We start from the raw sequence: 17735 nt of genomic DNA on the forward strand, positions 1-17735 counted from the left end.
GGAACAACGTGTGAATAGACAAAGTGTAAAAGTTGTGACAGCACACAATGACAACTAACAACTTCTTGAATCTCCAACTGTGCAAGAAAGTGAGAAACAAAAGCTGCAGATACAGAATTCCCCTGTAGCTACAGTTACTCCTAATAGGATTAATGACCACCCTAATATGGAGAATAATTTGTTGAATGATCCTGTGGGTACTAGAAGAGATAAAAGTGGTATAGGTGATGAGCCAAACTCTGCTGAGATTGACAAACACGATATGAATAGAAAATGGAGGAGCAGCTTATTGCAAATACTGTTCCATTGGATGTTGCGGGAAAAAAAGCCAATGAAGGGAAAGCTAATGCTGAAAAATCACTGATCCCCAATCCCATGAGAAATCAACTGGCAGCTCAACAGAAGGATCATAGTGATTATGAGAATATGGAAGGCAAAATGAGAGATATGGATGAAGAATCTACGGCATAGAACTTTATGAATGTGGCAAGGCAAGGTGATCTTTCACCTAAAGCAATTGAGAAAGGAAAATCTGCTGGGAGGGAAAAGAAGAAGCAATCCAGAGAGAATCAAAGTGTAGTTCCATCCGGAGTTCAAACAAGAAAGACCCTATCTAAATCACACAATCAATGATAAATGCTATAATTTGGAATGTGAGATCAGTGAATACAGAGAAAGCCTTTGAGAGGCTTGTCAATATGCAGAGACAACATCATTTTTAATTTATAGGGATCATGGAACCAATGTTAAAATCAAGAAAGGTAGAAAGTATAGAAGAAAGATTGGAATGCCACAAGCCTTCGTTAATCTCTCAAATAAAATTTGGGTGTTTGTAGATGAAGATTATGGAGTTGATATCATTAGTATGGAGAAATAGCTGACCTTAAAACTGACAAACATGGATACCCAGATGTCTTTCATTGTTACCTTTGTCTATGCAAAATGCGATTCTACTAAAAGAATCGAGTTGTGGGACAGATTATATGCAATTGCAAGGGACATGTCTCTTCCTTGGCTAGTCAGAGGATATTTTAATGTTATTTGGGATAAAGAAGAAAGGATTGGTGGCCTGTCCGTGCATATGAATGATGTTCTTGATTTTAGGCATTGTGTAAATACATGCAACTTATTTGATCTTGTATTTAAAGGGAGTATATACACTTGGTGGAATGGGCGAGGTGAAGATGACTGCATTTTTCAGCGACTCGACAGATGCTTAGCCAATGTAGAATTTCAGCAGATGTTTGCAAGATTAGAGATTACTCATCTATCTAAGATAGGTTCAGACCACCGCCCGATGATGTTGAGTGTAAATGCCTCGACAGTGCCAATTAAGAAAACATTCAAATTTCTTAATTTCTGGACCAAGCATATATCATTCAAAGTTGTTGTAGCAGAGAACTAGACTGCTGATTTACATGCTAAACTTTTTTACTTTGTTCAATCACAAGCTCAAAAAGGTGAAGAAAGCCCTTTTAATCTGGAGCAAGGATACATATGGAAACATCTTTCAAAATATTGCTAGTTTGGAAGAGGTTGTCTTAGTCCATGAAGTACAGTTCGAATTGAATCATTCTTTTCAGAATAGAGAAAGGCTTATGAAAGTTCAAGCAGAGTTCATAAAATATTTAGCTTTGGAGGAGTAATTTTGGAAGCAAAAATCTGGAATGTCATGGTTCAAATATAGAGATAGGAACACAAAGTTTTTTCATGCTCAAGTCAATGGAAGAAGGAAAAGGTTGGAATTGAAGAAAATTCAAAATAGCGAGGGTAATTGGATTGAAGATACATCAACTATGGCAGATGAAGCTGTGAAATTTTTCAATGCTCAATTTCATGAAGATAAGGTTCCTGAAGCATTTGGGATACTGGATCACGTGCCACACATGGTGAATAATGAGTAAAATAAAATGCTCATAAGGCAACCTACCAAAGATGAAGTGCAAGAGGTAGTGTTTGGGCTCAATGGGGACAGTGCAGGGGGGCCTGATGGTTTCACTATGTGTTTTTTTCACACATGCTGGGATATAGTCGGAGATGATGTGTATGACATGGTTAGAGCTTTATTCAATGGGCATAATTTACCAAAGTTTGTGACTCACACAAATTTGGTGTTATAAATAAAGTCTTCTTGAGGGTTATTCATGACAAGCTAGCTGGTATACTTCCTAATCTAAAATCGTTTCTTCAGTCTAACTTGTTGCAGCGTTTTTCTTTAACATTTTGAAAATCGGTTCACAGATCATAGTTGATTGTGCTATGAAATGGCTGATGTAATTGAGGCGCCTCAAGAAACTCATCACATCTTTCTTGTTCTTCGAAGGTGGAAAATCTTGGATAGACTTAAAATTTGACGGGTCTAGCTCAATTCCTCGGCGGCTGACGATGAACCCTAACAACTTTCCGGCAGGGACTCCGAAGGCACATTTAGCAGGATTTAGTTTCAGGTTGTATCTTCGAAGTCGATCGAAGAATTTCCTCAAATCTGCTATATGATTTGTGCTTCTCTTGGATTTGATGATAACGTCATCCACGTACACCTCTATCTTTGTGTATCATGTCGTGAAAAATGGTTGTCATGGCCCTCATATAGGTGGCTCCAGCATTCTTTAGGCCAAACAGCATCATTTTGTAGCAATACACTCCCCATGGTGTAATAAAGGCTGTTTTTTCGGCATCCTCTTTATCCATCCAGATCTGATGATACCCCGTGAAGCAATCCATAAAAGATTGGAGTTCATGTTTGGCACAGTTGTCAATCAGTATGTGTATATTGGGCAACTGGAAATCATCTTTGGGACTTGCTCTGTTTAAGTCCCGATAGTCGACACACACTCTGAATTTCCCATCTTTCTTTGGAACTAGCATAATGTTAGCCAACCAGGTCGGATATTCAACCACTCTGATAACCTTGACTTTGATCTTCTTGGTGACTTCCTCCTTTATTTTCAGACTCATATCCGGCTTAAACTTTCTGAGCTTCTACTTAACAGGCGGACACACAGGGTTGGTAGGTAATTTATGAGCCACTATGGACGTGCTCAAACCCGTCATATCATCATAGGACCATGCAAAAATATCCTCATACTCCTTCAAGAACCGGACGTACGTACTCTTCCTTCTCTGGCGGTGATAGGTGAATGCTTACACGCGTTTCATTGACTGTTTCAGAGTCTCCCAAATTAACTGTTTGGGTCTCATCCAAATTGGACTTAGGCTTTTTTTCAAAGTTTTCCACTTCCCTGACAATTTCCTCGGGTATTATATCCTCTTCCAGATCCACTGAATCATTATCCTTATGTTGTGTTGTCTCATTACATGTCACATTCGTAGGTTCATCGGGATAGGTGATAATAATTCCAGGAACTCAACAGGCCCTTGATGGTGCAGCAGTCCAATTCTTGAGAATAGCTCCCTTCTCCACGGTCTGAATAATGAGGCCTTCCTCCTCCTCCTCCTCAACTATCGCACTGTAATCCATGTCTTCATCATTCAGAAATAGATTCCTTATGCCAGCTAGAACTTCATCTTCTTTGGACTCCCACATCATGTCAGCTTGATGAAATGACTATCTCAAATCTAGTATTGGTTACTTTAGAGGGGTAATAAGGACCACGCCATGGTGGCGACCAATTCTGATACTCGTGCTAGGTGTATTCATACCCAAGCCCAAAAGTTGTGTCTTGACGCTTTAGATGTATCGGTTTGGTGATCCCATGGAGATTTTTACCGAGACCCTCGCCAGGTTTATACCCTGTCCATGCCAATATGCCTTCTATCTTATTGCTCCACCATTTGTCCTTTTCAATTGCGTTGAAGCACTCGATGCGATGGTATGTTTCTCCACCCAACTTCCTTCTATTCTCGATGACCGAAACAGTTTGATTGGTGTAAATGGGATTACTTCCGTCCCCATGGATGATCACTTCCTGATGGTTCCACTCAAACTTCACGACGTGATGTAGAGTAGAAGCTACGGCCCCAGCGGCATGTATCCAAGGTCATCCTAACAATAGGTTGTAGGTAGCAGATATGTCTAACACTTGAAACTCAACATCAAACAAGGTTGGGCCCATCTGTAGGCTGAGGTTGGTTTCCCCAATTATGGCCCTTTGATACCCATCAAATGCTTTCACATTCATACTTCCTGCTCGTATCTCGTACAGGCCTTTACCCAATCTTTTCAGAGTAGTTAGTGTACATATATTGAGACTCGAACCCACATCTATTAGGACTCTGGCAATGAACATATCCTCAAACTGCACTGTGATATGCAGTGCCCTATTGTAACTTAGTCCTTCCGGTGGCAGCTCGTCTTCATGAAAAGTGATCTTGTGGCTTTCCAACACTTGCCCTACCATGTTGGCCATCTCTCCACTGGTGATGTTGTTGGGTACATAGGCTTCATTCAACACCTTCATCAGGGCATTCCTATATGACTTGGAGTTTTGCAGCAGTGATAAAATGGATATTTGATCAGGGGTTTTGTTCAGATGATCAACCACAGAATACTCTCTTGCCTGCAACTTTCTCCAAAGGTTGTTTGGGCCAGTCTCAAATGACAGGCGATTTAGATGCCTCTTCTTTGCTTGTTCCTCCCAAATGCTCGGGTGTATAAATCCTACCAGTTCTAGTCACGCCTTGCGTTTCACCTATTTCTTCCATTTTTGCCTTTCCTTTCCTTCTTGCTTCCACAACATAATCCCATGGTATAGCATTAGATTTATAAGACGGTGTATGTGCTACCATCACGGTGAAGGGCGTTGTTACTTCAACCTCAAACGGAGTTGGTGCAGCTACCTCAACTTCAATTGGTTACTGAGTCTGTACCATGATAGGTGTGAGAGTGACTGGAGATATTTCAGAATTATCCCCTTCTCGAATGAGTCCACTTGACCCCTCCGAGTCCCATTCTTCATCGATCTCTATCACATTTACTCCTCCACCCCTGTGATCTGGGAGAGGATTATTATGGATATTGGGTGCAACCTCCTTTGCCTGTATGACTTTGGTGTCAATTAATGTCTGAATCTTATCCTTCAAAGTACAACACTCATCAATAGTATGACCTTTCATGCCTGAGTGATAGGCACATGTCTTATTTGGATTAATCCACTGGGAAGAGTTTTCCATAGCAACAGCGGGAACAGGAGTGATATAACCGGCAACCTTCAGTCTCTCGTACAGCTGGTCTATAGGTTCAGCAATTGGGGTGTATTGTTTGGGTGGTCTGCGGTCAAAATTTTGTCTAGGTTTTTGGTAGTTTTGGCGGGCTGGTGGTGAGTGGTAGTACTCTTGTTGGGTGTTATAAGTATGGTAAGTGGTGGTAGGTTGTTGGTATCTGGGAGGTGAATGCTGATATGTGGGTAGAGGTGTTTGGTATGTAAGAGGAGACTTTGTACCTTGGGCTACCATCACCGCACCTACTTCTTTCTTCTTGGAGATACCTCCTGACTGTAAGGCTTTATTTGTGGCTTGGAGTGCTTCACAATTCGTCACGATTCTGCTTTTGATCCCTTCTTCAATTTTCTCTCCCAATTTGATGATGTCAGAAAATTTATGGTTTTCAATAACCATCAGTCTTTCATAGTATTGCGGATACTGAGCTCTGACGAAGAACTTATTCATCTGTTCTTCTTCCAGTGCTGGCCTTACCTTTGCAGCTTCAGACCTCCACCGGGTAGCATACTTGCGGAAAGTTTCCGTTGGCTTCTTCTTGAGATTCTGAATGTAGAAAACATCTGGTGCATTTTCTGTGTTAAACCTGAACCGATCCATGAAATCCAATGCCATGCTCACCCAATTAACACATTTCTTTGGGTTCTGACTGATGTACCAAGACAGTGCGTCTCCAGTGAGGCTTCTCATGAACAGCTTCACGCGGATTCTTTCATCCTTGCCAATCCCTACAAGCTTGTCATAATATGTTCTCAAATGCACCTTCAGATTACTAGTCCCGTCAAACATTTCGAAGTTAGGAGGTTTGTAACCCTTTGGCAGTTCTACATCTAGCTTAATACACAAATCTTCATAATTCAAACCCTCAATGCCTTTACCCCTTCGACACTTTGAACTTTGCCAGTAAGTTTCTTGAGTTCCTCCGCCATGTTCTTGATGAGCATGTCCTTCTCGGCGGATTCGGGTATGTATAGGGTCTATTGTGGGGTGTGGGGTAAGATTTCCACATATATGAGATAGCTTTGGTGGACTCCAGGAATCTGGGCGTAATGGTGGTCATTGGTTGAGTTTTACGGGTCAGGAGTAGGTTGTGGTGCATTCTGAGGGGTGTGGTATGTGGTTGTTTGTGGGTATTGAATTGGGTGGTGATAGTGTTGTTGAGGAGTAGGTATCGGTAGAGGGTTGTGGTTCTAAGGAGGTGTTGCGTATTGATGGGGTGCGGGAGGATTTTGCGGATTTTGTGTGTTTTTGGGAGGTACCAGGTTTTGGGCATTTGTTTTTTGTTGATTAAGGTTGGGGACGTTTAGGGTGAGGGAAAGGTTTGCCACGTTTTGGACCTGCTCAAGTTCCCCTTGTAGCTCTAATATTTTCTATTCCAGACGTAGGACCAATTCATTCTGTGCTGGAGTATTCCGACCGTCCTAGGTTTCAACGTTCTCTGCATTGTCCTTTCTGATACCGCTTAAATCGTCCATTTTTTCTTTCCCTTTGCTTCTGCCTTTAGGATCACTTGGTGGAGGAGGAGGTGGAGGACCTCAGGATCTAGTATGATATGGGGATGATGCCAGTATGCACGAACCAACCTTTGGGGAATGGGAATAAACAAAAGAAAAGAAAAATAAAAAAGGTAACCAAATAAGTAAGGGATATTGAAAGAATGCTTGCAATATTGAACATGTGTTGCAGAATCAGTAAATAAATTCGCGTCCTAATTTGGGGGACCTCGTTGTACTCGAGGTAGGCCTAAACGACACATAGACTTGGAGAAAATTGATGCCAATAATTGTGTCATTTCATTAATGCGAAAATGAATCAGATCCATACTAAAACGACAATAATAAGAAAATTACTAATGGCATTTGCCTTATTACATTCGAAATCTAAAACTAAGCTAAAAGCAGTAAAGAACATCATTTCCTAATCTACTTGGTCCCAGAAGGACCTTCTCCATGCTTGGCCTTCTTGGATCCATCAATCATGTTCCCCAGGTCGCGCATGTCCAATAGTAGGTAAGCCCTTGCTAGGTGTCATCCCTCATTGTCTTCCGTATTCTGACAATCCGAGAGACTCTTCCTCATCTTCCCCTCAAGTTCCATTAACTCTTGCTCCAAATATTCCAATCTTTATGTTGATTTAGTAGCCATTTCTTTCCATTCACCGATGGCTTCCATATCCACTTTGTGTTGTTCCAAATGTCTAGCTTCAGACTAGAAAACCCTCTTGCGCAGCATCCTATACTTGACTTGTGCTTCAGCAGCGTCATCTATAACCCTATTTTTCAGATTAATCCCTAGTTTGACATCTCCCGCTATATCATCTACCAACCATGATGTGTAGAAGTATACATGGCTGGCATGATACCTGTCTGACTCGATAGTGTCTTTCTCTACAACGACCTTTTGATTCCACATATGTTGTGCCTCGAACTTGAATGGAATGATGTTCTCTTTAAAGTCTGCTTTATACTGGACCTTGCTGGAAACTCGAGGTATAACCTTCTTTCTTCCCGCTTGCCTCATTACTCTTATAGGAGCATAAGGATAGATTCATCTTAACCCAATCAGCACTAAATGAGTGGTTTCTCTTGACCTGATGATGAACTTACTACTAGGGAACCATTCGAACATCCAATGTACCCTTTCGTCAGTCAAATTGCTGAAGAAACACACCCAGTTCACAGCATTTCCAGGTTGCGCGAACCTATCTAGGATAAATGTCATTCTTTTTGGATGATGGTAAGCTATGTAGTCATTCAATGGTCGTCGCAGAAGTTCCTGACGATATTCACCTCTCTGGAAATGTTCCAATAACGAAACCTATAGCAACAGATTATAGCCCTCGAAATGCCCATACCCCTGCTTGCATCGATCTAGAGCTCGGTACATTTCGGCCAAGATCATGGGGATGATAGTGTAAGTTTGTCCTTAAATTCCTTCCATTAGAGTCCTAGCGACCATGGCTAAACGAGTGTGGATCCTCCCCCCTTTCATCGAAAATAACAGTGACCCCAAGAAACATACAACGAACACAAACACTCGGCGAGGTGTCCAACCCAAAGAAGTAATGGCAAGTTCATCACAGTGAAGGCGATATGACTTTCTATGCCCATAACGTTCATAAAGGAATTTAAATGGTATGTAGGACTCCTTGAGACAGAGTAATTCATCATTATTCTTGAAACCCATCATCTTCAAAAAACCGCGGGGAGTGTGATTTTCTGGTACTTATAAACCAGGACTATCACATGGAAGCCTAGCGAAGCCTCCTATTTCCTCTAAGAGAGGGGTCATCTCTACATTAACAAAGTGAAAGATAGCTCTTTTCTCATCCCAAAACATAGTGGTGGCCTCAATCAATGCGTTATTTGGCCGAATGTCCAATAAGGAAGGTACATTTCCGAGGACCCTTTTCACATGATTCTAGTCACAAGGTGAGAGGTTCTTCCACCAATCAAGCAGCAAAGGTGGGTTTTGAACCATGCCGAACCTGGGAACTTCGTGCCTCATTTTCTGCAAAACAAATAGAGTTAGCCCTTCCCCCTCAGGGTCTGACTATTTACACATTAATGATCAATATACCGGCGTGTTTTCTCCAAGTAATACACATAACGTGATGGTATCCATTAGGATTATGGAAATCCCGTCGGGCTTTGGACAAGGCTTATCTTAGTGGATTATCACGTGGACAACGTTCTAACCCATACTAGGTATGACATGATATATGCGCAGTTGATATTGGAGTGAGGTTTCTAGAAGGGTCTAGACTGGTACTCTCAAGTGGACAACTTGAGAGGGAAAGGCATGGAACCGTCGACTGCACCACTGATCGACTAGTTTATCGCAAATAAGCCTTTCCAATTTAACAAGGTAATTTTGGAAGAGCGCGGACACTCATCAAGTGCCGCTATGGTATTAGTTGGGCACGAATGGAATATGATGTGGAGCATGCTTTGTGCAAAGATAATAACACATTGCCAAGTATTTGCATGATAAATGTGTAAAAAGTGATAAATACAGTATTAATGTAAAACATAAAAGAGAGACAAAGGAAGAAGTTAGTCCGTTGAATATATGCGAGAATGTAATAAAGCAAACAATATAGTAGTTTTAAAACAAATGGAGAGCAGTTAGAGCAAATAAGGGCGAATAGGGAAAGGGATGTGCATGTTATAACAAATTAAAACAAATAAAGGTGGAGAAGGGAAGGGATATGCATCTCATAACGGTTTTAAACAAGTAAAGGTGAGTGGGAGAGGGATGTGCATGTAATAGCAAATCTAACAAATAAAGATGGAAAAGGAATGTGCGTTTTATAATAAAGAAATCTAATCCACATAAGACAAGTTCATTATGGTAAGAGCCTAAGAGTAAATCCCCAGCAGAGTTGCCATGCTATCGCGCCCCGTTTTCTCTCGCGAAATGCGGGCTTTGACATGTGACAACTCTTTTAAGGGAGGTATTAAAAGAGGAGAGTCGCCACCTAACGGTTTTTAAGGTGCGTTAGGGCACCTATTATGTAGATAACTCTGTTTTATCTAGTCTACGTCACCAAAGATCGGGTAAGGACTCAAATTACCTCAAAGAGAAGGTGTTAGGCACTCCTCGAGGTCCACAATCGTAGGTCCCGGCTGAACTTAAGACTATGTGGATTACAATCAAATAAACAAAGGGAATTTTGAAGTCAAAGAACTTTATTACAACATGATTAATACAGATCTTAGTGGGAATATAGGAATACAACTATTTAGATCTAATAACAACATATAAAGAGGAGGGGGGTCCTAAGTTTTTTAGCCTAAAGGATCACCCCGTGCAACATAAATAATACTTCGCAACTCCCTTAATATAGGGAGTTGCTCATATTATTCAGCGGACACAGACTATCATCTCCTACTACCCGATTACTATGTTAAAGTTGTTACCTAAAAGCGTTCTAATTCAATTATAGGTTATATCCTATGCGTGCACTACCCATCCCATACCTATGATCCAAGAGGTTTTGGACCTCTATTTGGATGGTTCTAGACTTTATTTAGGTTTCTCAAAAAAATGATAAATCTAAGCGACATTCAAAACATGTAGGACCGCACATAAAGACAATAAATGGCTTAAGTCGGCCTCCACATGTAAGCAACAAATGCACGCGAGCAAGTTCATGTTATGGGCAGTAGACAAATTTCAGAATTAATAACCTTAAGCCTTATAGACATGGTTTCTACGTGACTATGCATTAAAACATAAAAGAGGTTCAAAGGCTAGGCGTTGCTTATCTCCAAATAATTATACGATTATTGCATGCTGATTAGAGATTGCAGATTTCCTATAGATGTTGTTTCTAGGTGATTTACACAAGTGACAATGAAATCTGTTGGAAAAGAGCCCAGAATTATTCATGCTTTTCTAACAGTAGCATAAACGAACAGCAAACAACGTTTGGAAAATTAACATTTTTTAGGCGAGTAGTAATACCCTATAGGCAGGATCTCTAACAATTGACGATTAGGACCAATTCTATTGTTATGTTTTAGCCTTATAGGCATGCTTTCTAGGTGAACAGGGCGATACAGTAGCAAATGGAATGATTAAAATCCTATAGGCATGATTTCTAGTGGATATGTTGCAGTTGCGCGAATTGGAAGAAAGTTTAGTGGTATTTGGTCCCTATATGCAGGTTTCCTAGTAATACAGAGCAATAGAAATAACTGGAGCATTTGTACTCATGTTTGCAAATAGCCGAATAGTGTAAGTGTGTGCCTCTCCTAATGACATCATTTCTACAGTGCACATAGAAATTGAATAGCATATATAGTAAGTAAATCATTGAATCCTATAGGCATATTTTCTACCTTACATGCAAGCATCAGAATCTACCCATTCCCCATTTTACTAACACCCCAATTATTCATTACAAAGTTATTACAGGCCCAGTAATGAATATGATTACAAATATTATACAAATAATGACAGTAGGCTCATAGCAGGCCCAAAAACGAAACATCTAGCATTGCCTAGGCCTTCAACAACTCTCACGTAGCATACCCAGGAACCATATTCATCAGCACAACCCAGAATCCATAGAAGAACTCAAGCCAAATAATACAACCATAGGTTGACCACATTACCCAGATATTGAACCACTTGGACCAAGCAGCTCACATATTTAGTAGACAGTAGGAAGGAAGAATTGAGTGTCAGAGATAGCTCAATAATAGAAGGAGTGGCTAAAAGACCCCAAATCCCAGTGTGTTAGAGTTCACAAGGGTCTCGAATGGACCCCGAGCAGTGCTCACACTAGGAGGCCAATAGTAAGATCCTTGTTGGCCTTGGCTTTCAGCCGGCCAAGAATGATAGGTTCATAATAGCATGTGTAACAAATGAGAGAGAGGACAATGATTTGAGGGGCAGAAGTTGAGGAAATACATTTATAGCTTGAAGTAGACATAGAAAAGTTGAGAACACAGAGCAACTAATCAAACAGGTCATAAGACTTAGAAGCAGGTTCAACACTTAGTAAAATAACACATAGGCAGTCACATATTGAAAGAGTTAAGGGAGAAACAAGTTTGCAGAATTAACAAAGATTATCATACACAGGTGCATAAGACTAAACGAGTTTAAGTAGGGTACTGACTTAGAGGTTTGAAGCCTAAAGGTCCTCATTACGCTAAGGATTCATCACAATGTCATAAGGCAACCATGTTAACTTGTATCATGAAGCAGAAAAAGGTCAAACATGGTATGACGACACAAACCGAGGTGACTATTCTAAAAGTTTCAAACAGTCACTAAGGATATAAGACTAAGTAAAACAGGGATATGTTGTGAGACACACTATCAGGGAAGCAAATCATAATTGATAGAAAAGGTCTTAACACAGATTAGAACACATTACATATGCAAGATTGTCATTATAGAGATTCAGAATAGAGTGGGAAAGTAAACTCATATCAAATAGCAAACGTAGGCATTCAGGTATTGACCAGTAGACTAATTAACTAAAGAAGGTCCAAATTATTCAGATGAAGCACATTCAAATCTCAGAATTGACAACTTTTAGGTAAAATTAAATACTAAAGAGGTTCAAAACAAATGTAAAGCTGACAAGGTCACACACAGAAGTAGCCTAGAACATATTGGCTAAGCAGACTTGGGGGGTCCAAATTATTCAAATTAGACATAAGCATGTTTCAGAACTGACAACATGCTAAAGAGACTTAAAACAAGTGTAAAGCTAATAGAGTTGCACACAAACACATCAAACCATGAATTTCAGAAGTGAGAATATATGCAAGTCATAGACGCATAAAAATGAAATTGCAAAAGTCAAGTGACTTACCAGTTAAACAGATAAAAATAAAGAACAAAATTTCACAAGAACCCAGAATCTTAATGCGTCAAAGTTCCCAAGGGCTTCAAAGGAACCTCGGGAAATGCTCACACCAATAAAATATTGAATAATCAAATCTCAGTGGCCTTGGCTTCTAGCCGGCAAAGAACCCATGTATAGAACAAGAGAACAAGAGAACAGTAAAGTGATAACTCCAATTTTTAGTGAAAATCTAGCGATTCGAGTCCCTCTCAAAAGAAAATAGGAAGGGGTTTATATAGTAGCAAAATTAAACACTTACAAACAAGGAAAAACATTCAATCAATCATAAAAAAGGAAAGAATAGCATGCGAAATTGATTCAGAGTCAATTTAGGAGAAGTCAAGCAAACCCTAATTGAAGTCGGATTTAGGAAAAATCGTTCACAAGCCTCAATCACGCATGAATCACTGGAGATATACCATATACAAGAGAAATTTCTCTTTTTAAGTGTATATAATCACAATCACACCCAAAAACAAGAACCAAAACCAGATTTGGCTTGCCATAAGTGAAGTGGTAACGAAAGTTACCATAAAACGAGTAATGGTAACAAAAAAAGGCAAGTAAATCCGTATGGATATGTATAAGGAAGGAATAGGTAAAACTCTCCATGGTCGACTAGGTTTTAGGTTTGGGAGATGAAGGGGGTGCTGAGAGAGTTTAGGGGCGGCGATTAAGGAGGAATGGGATAGGGTTTGGGTTATGGGGATATAAGGGGATGGGTTGGTTTATTATGGGCCGTTGATCATTGAAAATCAACGGCCAGGATTGAATAAGAAATGGGACGGGTTAAACGCAACGGGTCGCGACCGGATTTTTAAAGGGGTCGTTTGGTTGGGCCCCTGAAGAGTAAAGTGGAGTGGGCCAAAGTTTTGGGTCTGATTTTGGTCCATTTGGTCCGAAAATTAGCTCAAAATTTGGCCAGATTTTAAATAAGATATTAAAGGGAAATAACTTAATAAAATAGTTAAACAAAAAATATTTAAAAAATGCTACTTATGCAACTTAATAATCTAAAACAATAGTATAAGATTATAAAAAATGTAAAAAATATTATTTTGACCTTGAATAAAATGACAAATATAATAAATTGCAAAATATAGACTATTATTGCAAGATTGTGTAAATAGCCTTAAAATACTAATATAATTATATAAAATGAAGTAAATTATTTAAAACATATGCAAATAATAATCTGGATGATTAAGTCATCACAAGAAATAATTTAAAAGAATAATTGGTGAATATTCAGGTAAATTGAATGCAAGAAAATTAATTTTAAAACCCTGAAAATTATGAAAAAATAAATTATAAAAATGCTCATATAGATCTTGTAAATTAAATAGTGATGCAGAATGATATTTTAAAAGTATACATGCTATTTTAAAAATATTAGGGCAAAATTGGGTATCAACAATGATCCTTGCTACTTTGCAAATACGAGACTACCGCAACCAATCGAATTCTGATGCGCCCACCACGCTCTGGAAAAACCATGGTCCCCATAAATGATATCATGAACGCGAATATTCTCAACTCCCTCCAGGCGCCGTAACTCAATTGGTTGACAAATTATGTGCCCGAGAAGTTCTCAAACCCTTTCTCGTCCCCAAATCTGTCATAGAAATATTTCAAAGGAACCCAACCTTCGTCCAAGCAACCCACTGGAATTCGATGGAGGCATAACTTTTTCAAAAAGTTGTTCACACCAACTTTTCTCGAAGCAGCAGGCTTTTTCCCACGAATGTCTCTCCCCAATCCGGTAAACCCACCTAATTCTTCTAATGTAGGCATCATTTCACAATCTTTGAACCTGAAGACATTGTTTACGGGGTCCCAAAAACCCACTACGGACTCGATTAAATCTCTGTTAAGCTTAATTCCCATGATGTTTGGGAGGAAACTGAGGTGCTTAAATACTTTATTTCGTTCTCATGTAGCAAAACCAAGCCACCAATTACGGAGATTACTCGGGGTCTTATCTCTGATCAAGAACATAGGAGGTGTCTCGTCCCTTACCCTTTTCTGATTGCTTCGTTGTGGAGAATTCATGGTGAACCTAAGAAAAAGACAAAATGGAGTCATGACTTACCTAAACAATATGCAAAAGATAAAAAAGGTAATAAGACTCAATTTATTTTTTAAAATTAGCCAACACAAAAGGTGAAATGATAAAAGTAGAAAAAATGACTATTATTACGAAAATAACCCTCTGATACTTCCACGGAAGACATAAAGGATGTCTCGGCAAAAACGGTCAAATATAGGGACAAAATGATAAAAAGTAGATAAAATAAATTAAAAGGCTATTTTTACGAAAACGGCCCTTTGGTACTCCCGGGGGAGGTTCAAAGGCTGTCTTGGCAAAATGGTTGGAATACGAGGACAAAATAGTAAAAGGTGAGAAAAATAGCATTTCATATTTTTTTGAAAAATGTGGGCTGAACCCGATGGAGGTTGCCTACGTATCTCACATCCGGTGAGAGTCAAACTTGCGTAGTTTGGTGAAATCGAGTATTTTTCTCTTTTGATTTTATGAAAATTAATCTTTACACTTCACGCCAGATTACTATGAAATCTTAAAAAGGGATTATTTGTACTAAACTAGGAGAATGATTTATTTATTTATTATTATTATTTTTTAATAATTCTGTTCAACTAATTTTCTAAAGCCGGTCAACAATGCAAGCAAGCCTTCCAAATGATGTAACAAGTAGCACATAAGTAAACATGATGGTCTCAAAGAGGATACCTGTCTTATACGGACCTGACCCATGTGCCGAGCTTCGCTAAGTCAAATCCATGTGATGCAAATAAAGCGAACCTACTAGGGATATCCGGCATGAGATTTGTTCTTCTAGGTTTAAATCCTATTGGAGAAGGTACCGGTAGCATTACTTTCTGGCTTAGCTGGTGGTGCTCCCCGTCTAAAACACGTGTGACTAAAAATCCTTCACCGGGTGACAAGCACCTCGGCTATCTCAAAGAAAGCGGCTATGTCAAGCAAATGCCCAATTTTTATTTTCAAGAAGACTCAGAGGGGGTGCGTGAGAAGACAGTTTATATGTACAGTTAAACAATATCAAAGCGGTAAAAAGCGAACAGGTAGCACATTAGGCACAAATAAATCGCAATATATACAAAATTAATAAAGCCAAATAAAAAGCCAACATGTGCAAGCTCGAATTCTGGTTATTCCCCAGCAGAGTCACTAGAGTTGTCACACCCCCTTTCTACCCCCAAAAAAGATATACGTGTTGTGGATTGTGGGTTAAAGATTTTTTCCAATTAAAGTGACAAATTTGAGTAGGGATTTTTTTATGTACAAAGTCGCCACTTGAAATTTATTTTTTCGGTGTTCCAGGTCACCTTTTATTTGAATCCCTAGTCAAAGGAAGGTTTGACTCTATTTTTATCGGTCCGCAAAAATAAAGTTTGGGTAAGAAATTATGTTGACCGGGGAGAAGCTGTAAGGCATTCCCCGAGTCTCGTAGTTCTAGCACGGTCCCTTTATTGACTTAAACTTAGCTTGAATTAATTTTGGACAAACTGTGATTTATATGACTTTCATGTTTTACCTATCCGCTTTTATCTCTTGATTATTAGAATCATTAAACAAAATAATTTGAATAATATTACGTTGTCATAACCACGCTACGCAAGTGAATGCGTGATCGAATAACAAAATTAATTAGCTTATCATAATTGCGCCTCGCAAAAGAATCCGAAATCATGACGATCAATTATTTGTAGTACTTTTGAGAAATTACTACATTTGGGAAAATTAATTTTTTTAAATTTTTTTTATTAAAAGTCACTTATCGCGCTACGCAAGCGAATCTGGAATTTTAGCAAAGGATTAACTAAAACTAATGGGGTATGGTATGAGGTTACTTTACTAATTTATTGAATAATGAGTATCACGCTACGCAAGCGATTCCGTGAAGTCAAAGCGCGCCTACTAATTGTCTAGCGTTTAAATTAATTAGGAGGTGATTAAACTATTCTAATTAGTTAAATAATAAATAAAATAAAATAAAACTGATTTGAATTTATTATTTAGAGAAAACACGGCACACGAGTTTGGACCAGCTTTATTCATTTTTTAGGAAATGGGCCACCTTCCTATTAAAAGAGAAGTAACCCTCAACTAAATAAAAGAATGGGCCAACAACTTGTTAAAAGAAAATATGGGCCACCAGCTTATTAATTGGCATTGGGCCAATATGCACTTTATTAAACTCAGCCCAATATATTATGATTCAAGACCAACCCCATGTATATTGAAAGTCTAACGTGGCCCCCTTTTTATTAAATCTAATTTTATTTATGCACACTATTCCCTACACTCAGCAAGAGTGATCAGTGACCTTTTAATTTTCTTTAACTAAATTTGGTCGCAGTCCATATGTCAAAATTAAATCCAAGACATTCACTTGGATAAAATAGCTATCTTTTATCATCCAAATACTAACAAACACTCTAAATTAATAACTACCTCATTTTTTATTTTTTATTTTTTTACATAACAATTATAAAGTGGACTAATGAAAACTTCTAAATGCTCACTTTTACTTAAACTGGCACAATAGAAAGAAATAGGCAAATGGGTTGTCTCCTTTAATAAAATAGCTTCATAATTCAAATGGGACTTTATCAATGCAAAAGGGATATAATGATAGCAAAGACTCAAACAACCTACCAGTATATTGGAACTCCAAAATTTAAAAGAAACAAGAGAAAAATATTCGCATCCAATCCATAGTGGTTAGTCTATGGTAGCTTATCTTTCCAATAACTAAATAAGACTACAAAGTGGTACTTCAGCTAACATGTAAGGAGCAATTTCAAACTAGCAGTTATATATTCATATGGTTGCGTCATGCATATTACGTTAAAATACTTAAACAAATAACCAAATGAGTTCAGCTCTATTCCAACAGTCAAAATAGGTTCAAATCTTGGTTTATTGCTATGGAAATATGTATTTTAAAGGTTCAAAAGTTACCTGAAGAGCAGAAATACGATACAACAGTGAAAAGTGAGAAGAAACAGCAGCAGAACAGCAAGGACACAGCAGTAAGATGAACGTTTGAACGGCCCGAAAATCTTAGAGTAGAAGCCCAGAACAAGCTTTAAAAGACTTATCTTTTTGAAAGAGTTTTCACCCTAAGGAACCTTCACAAAGC

The 17735-nt window shown here is 38.8% G+C and overlaps 1 protein-coding gene across 1 annotated transcript; it reads left to right on the top strand.

The window, feature by feature from the left end:
* The first annotated feature begins 898 nt into the window (after window positions 1-898).
* On the top strand, window positions 899-1646 carry LOC142168079 (uncharacterized). The gene is made up of 2 exons (XM_075228739.1): window positions 899-1309; window positions 1452-1646. Exons 1-2 carry the CDS (start codon window positions 899-901, stop codon window positions 1644-1646), a joined length of 606 nt encoding a protein of 201 aa, XP_075084840.1.
* The last annotated feature ends 16089 nt before the right edge of the window (window positions 1647-17735 follow it).

The sequence above is a fragment of the Nicotiana tabacum genome, chromosome 13 (assembly GCF_000715075.1).
Source record: "Nicotiana tabacum cultivar K326 chromosome 13, ASM71507v2, whole genome shotgun sequence".
Classification (NCBI taxonomy): domain Eukaryota; kingdom Viridiplantae; phylum Streptophyta; class Magnoliopsida; order Solanales; family Solanaceae; genus Nicotiana; species Nicotiana tabacum.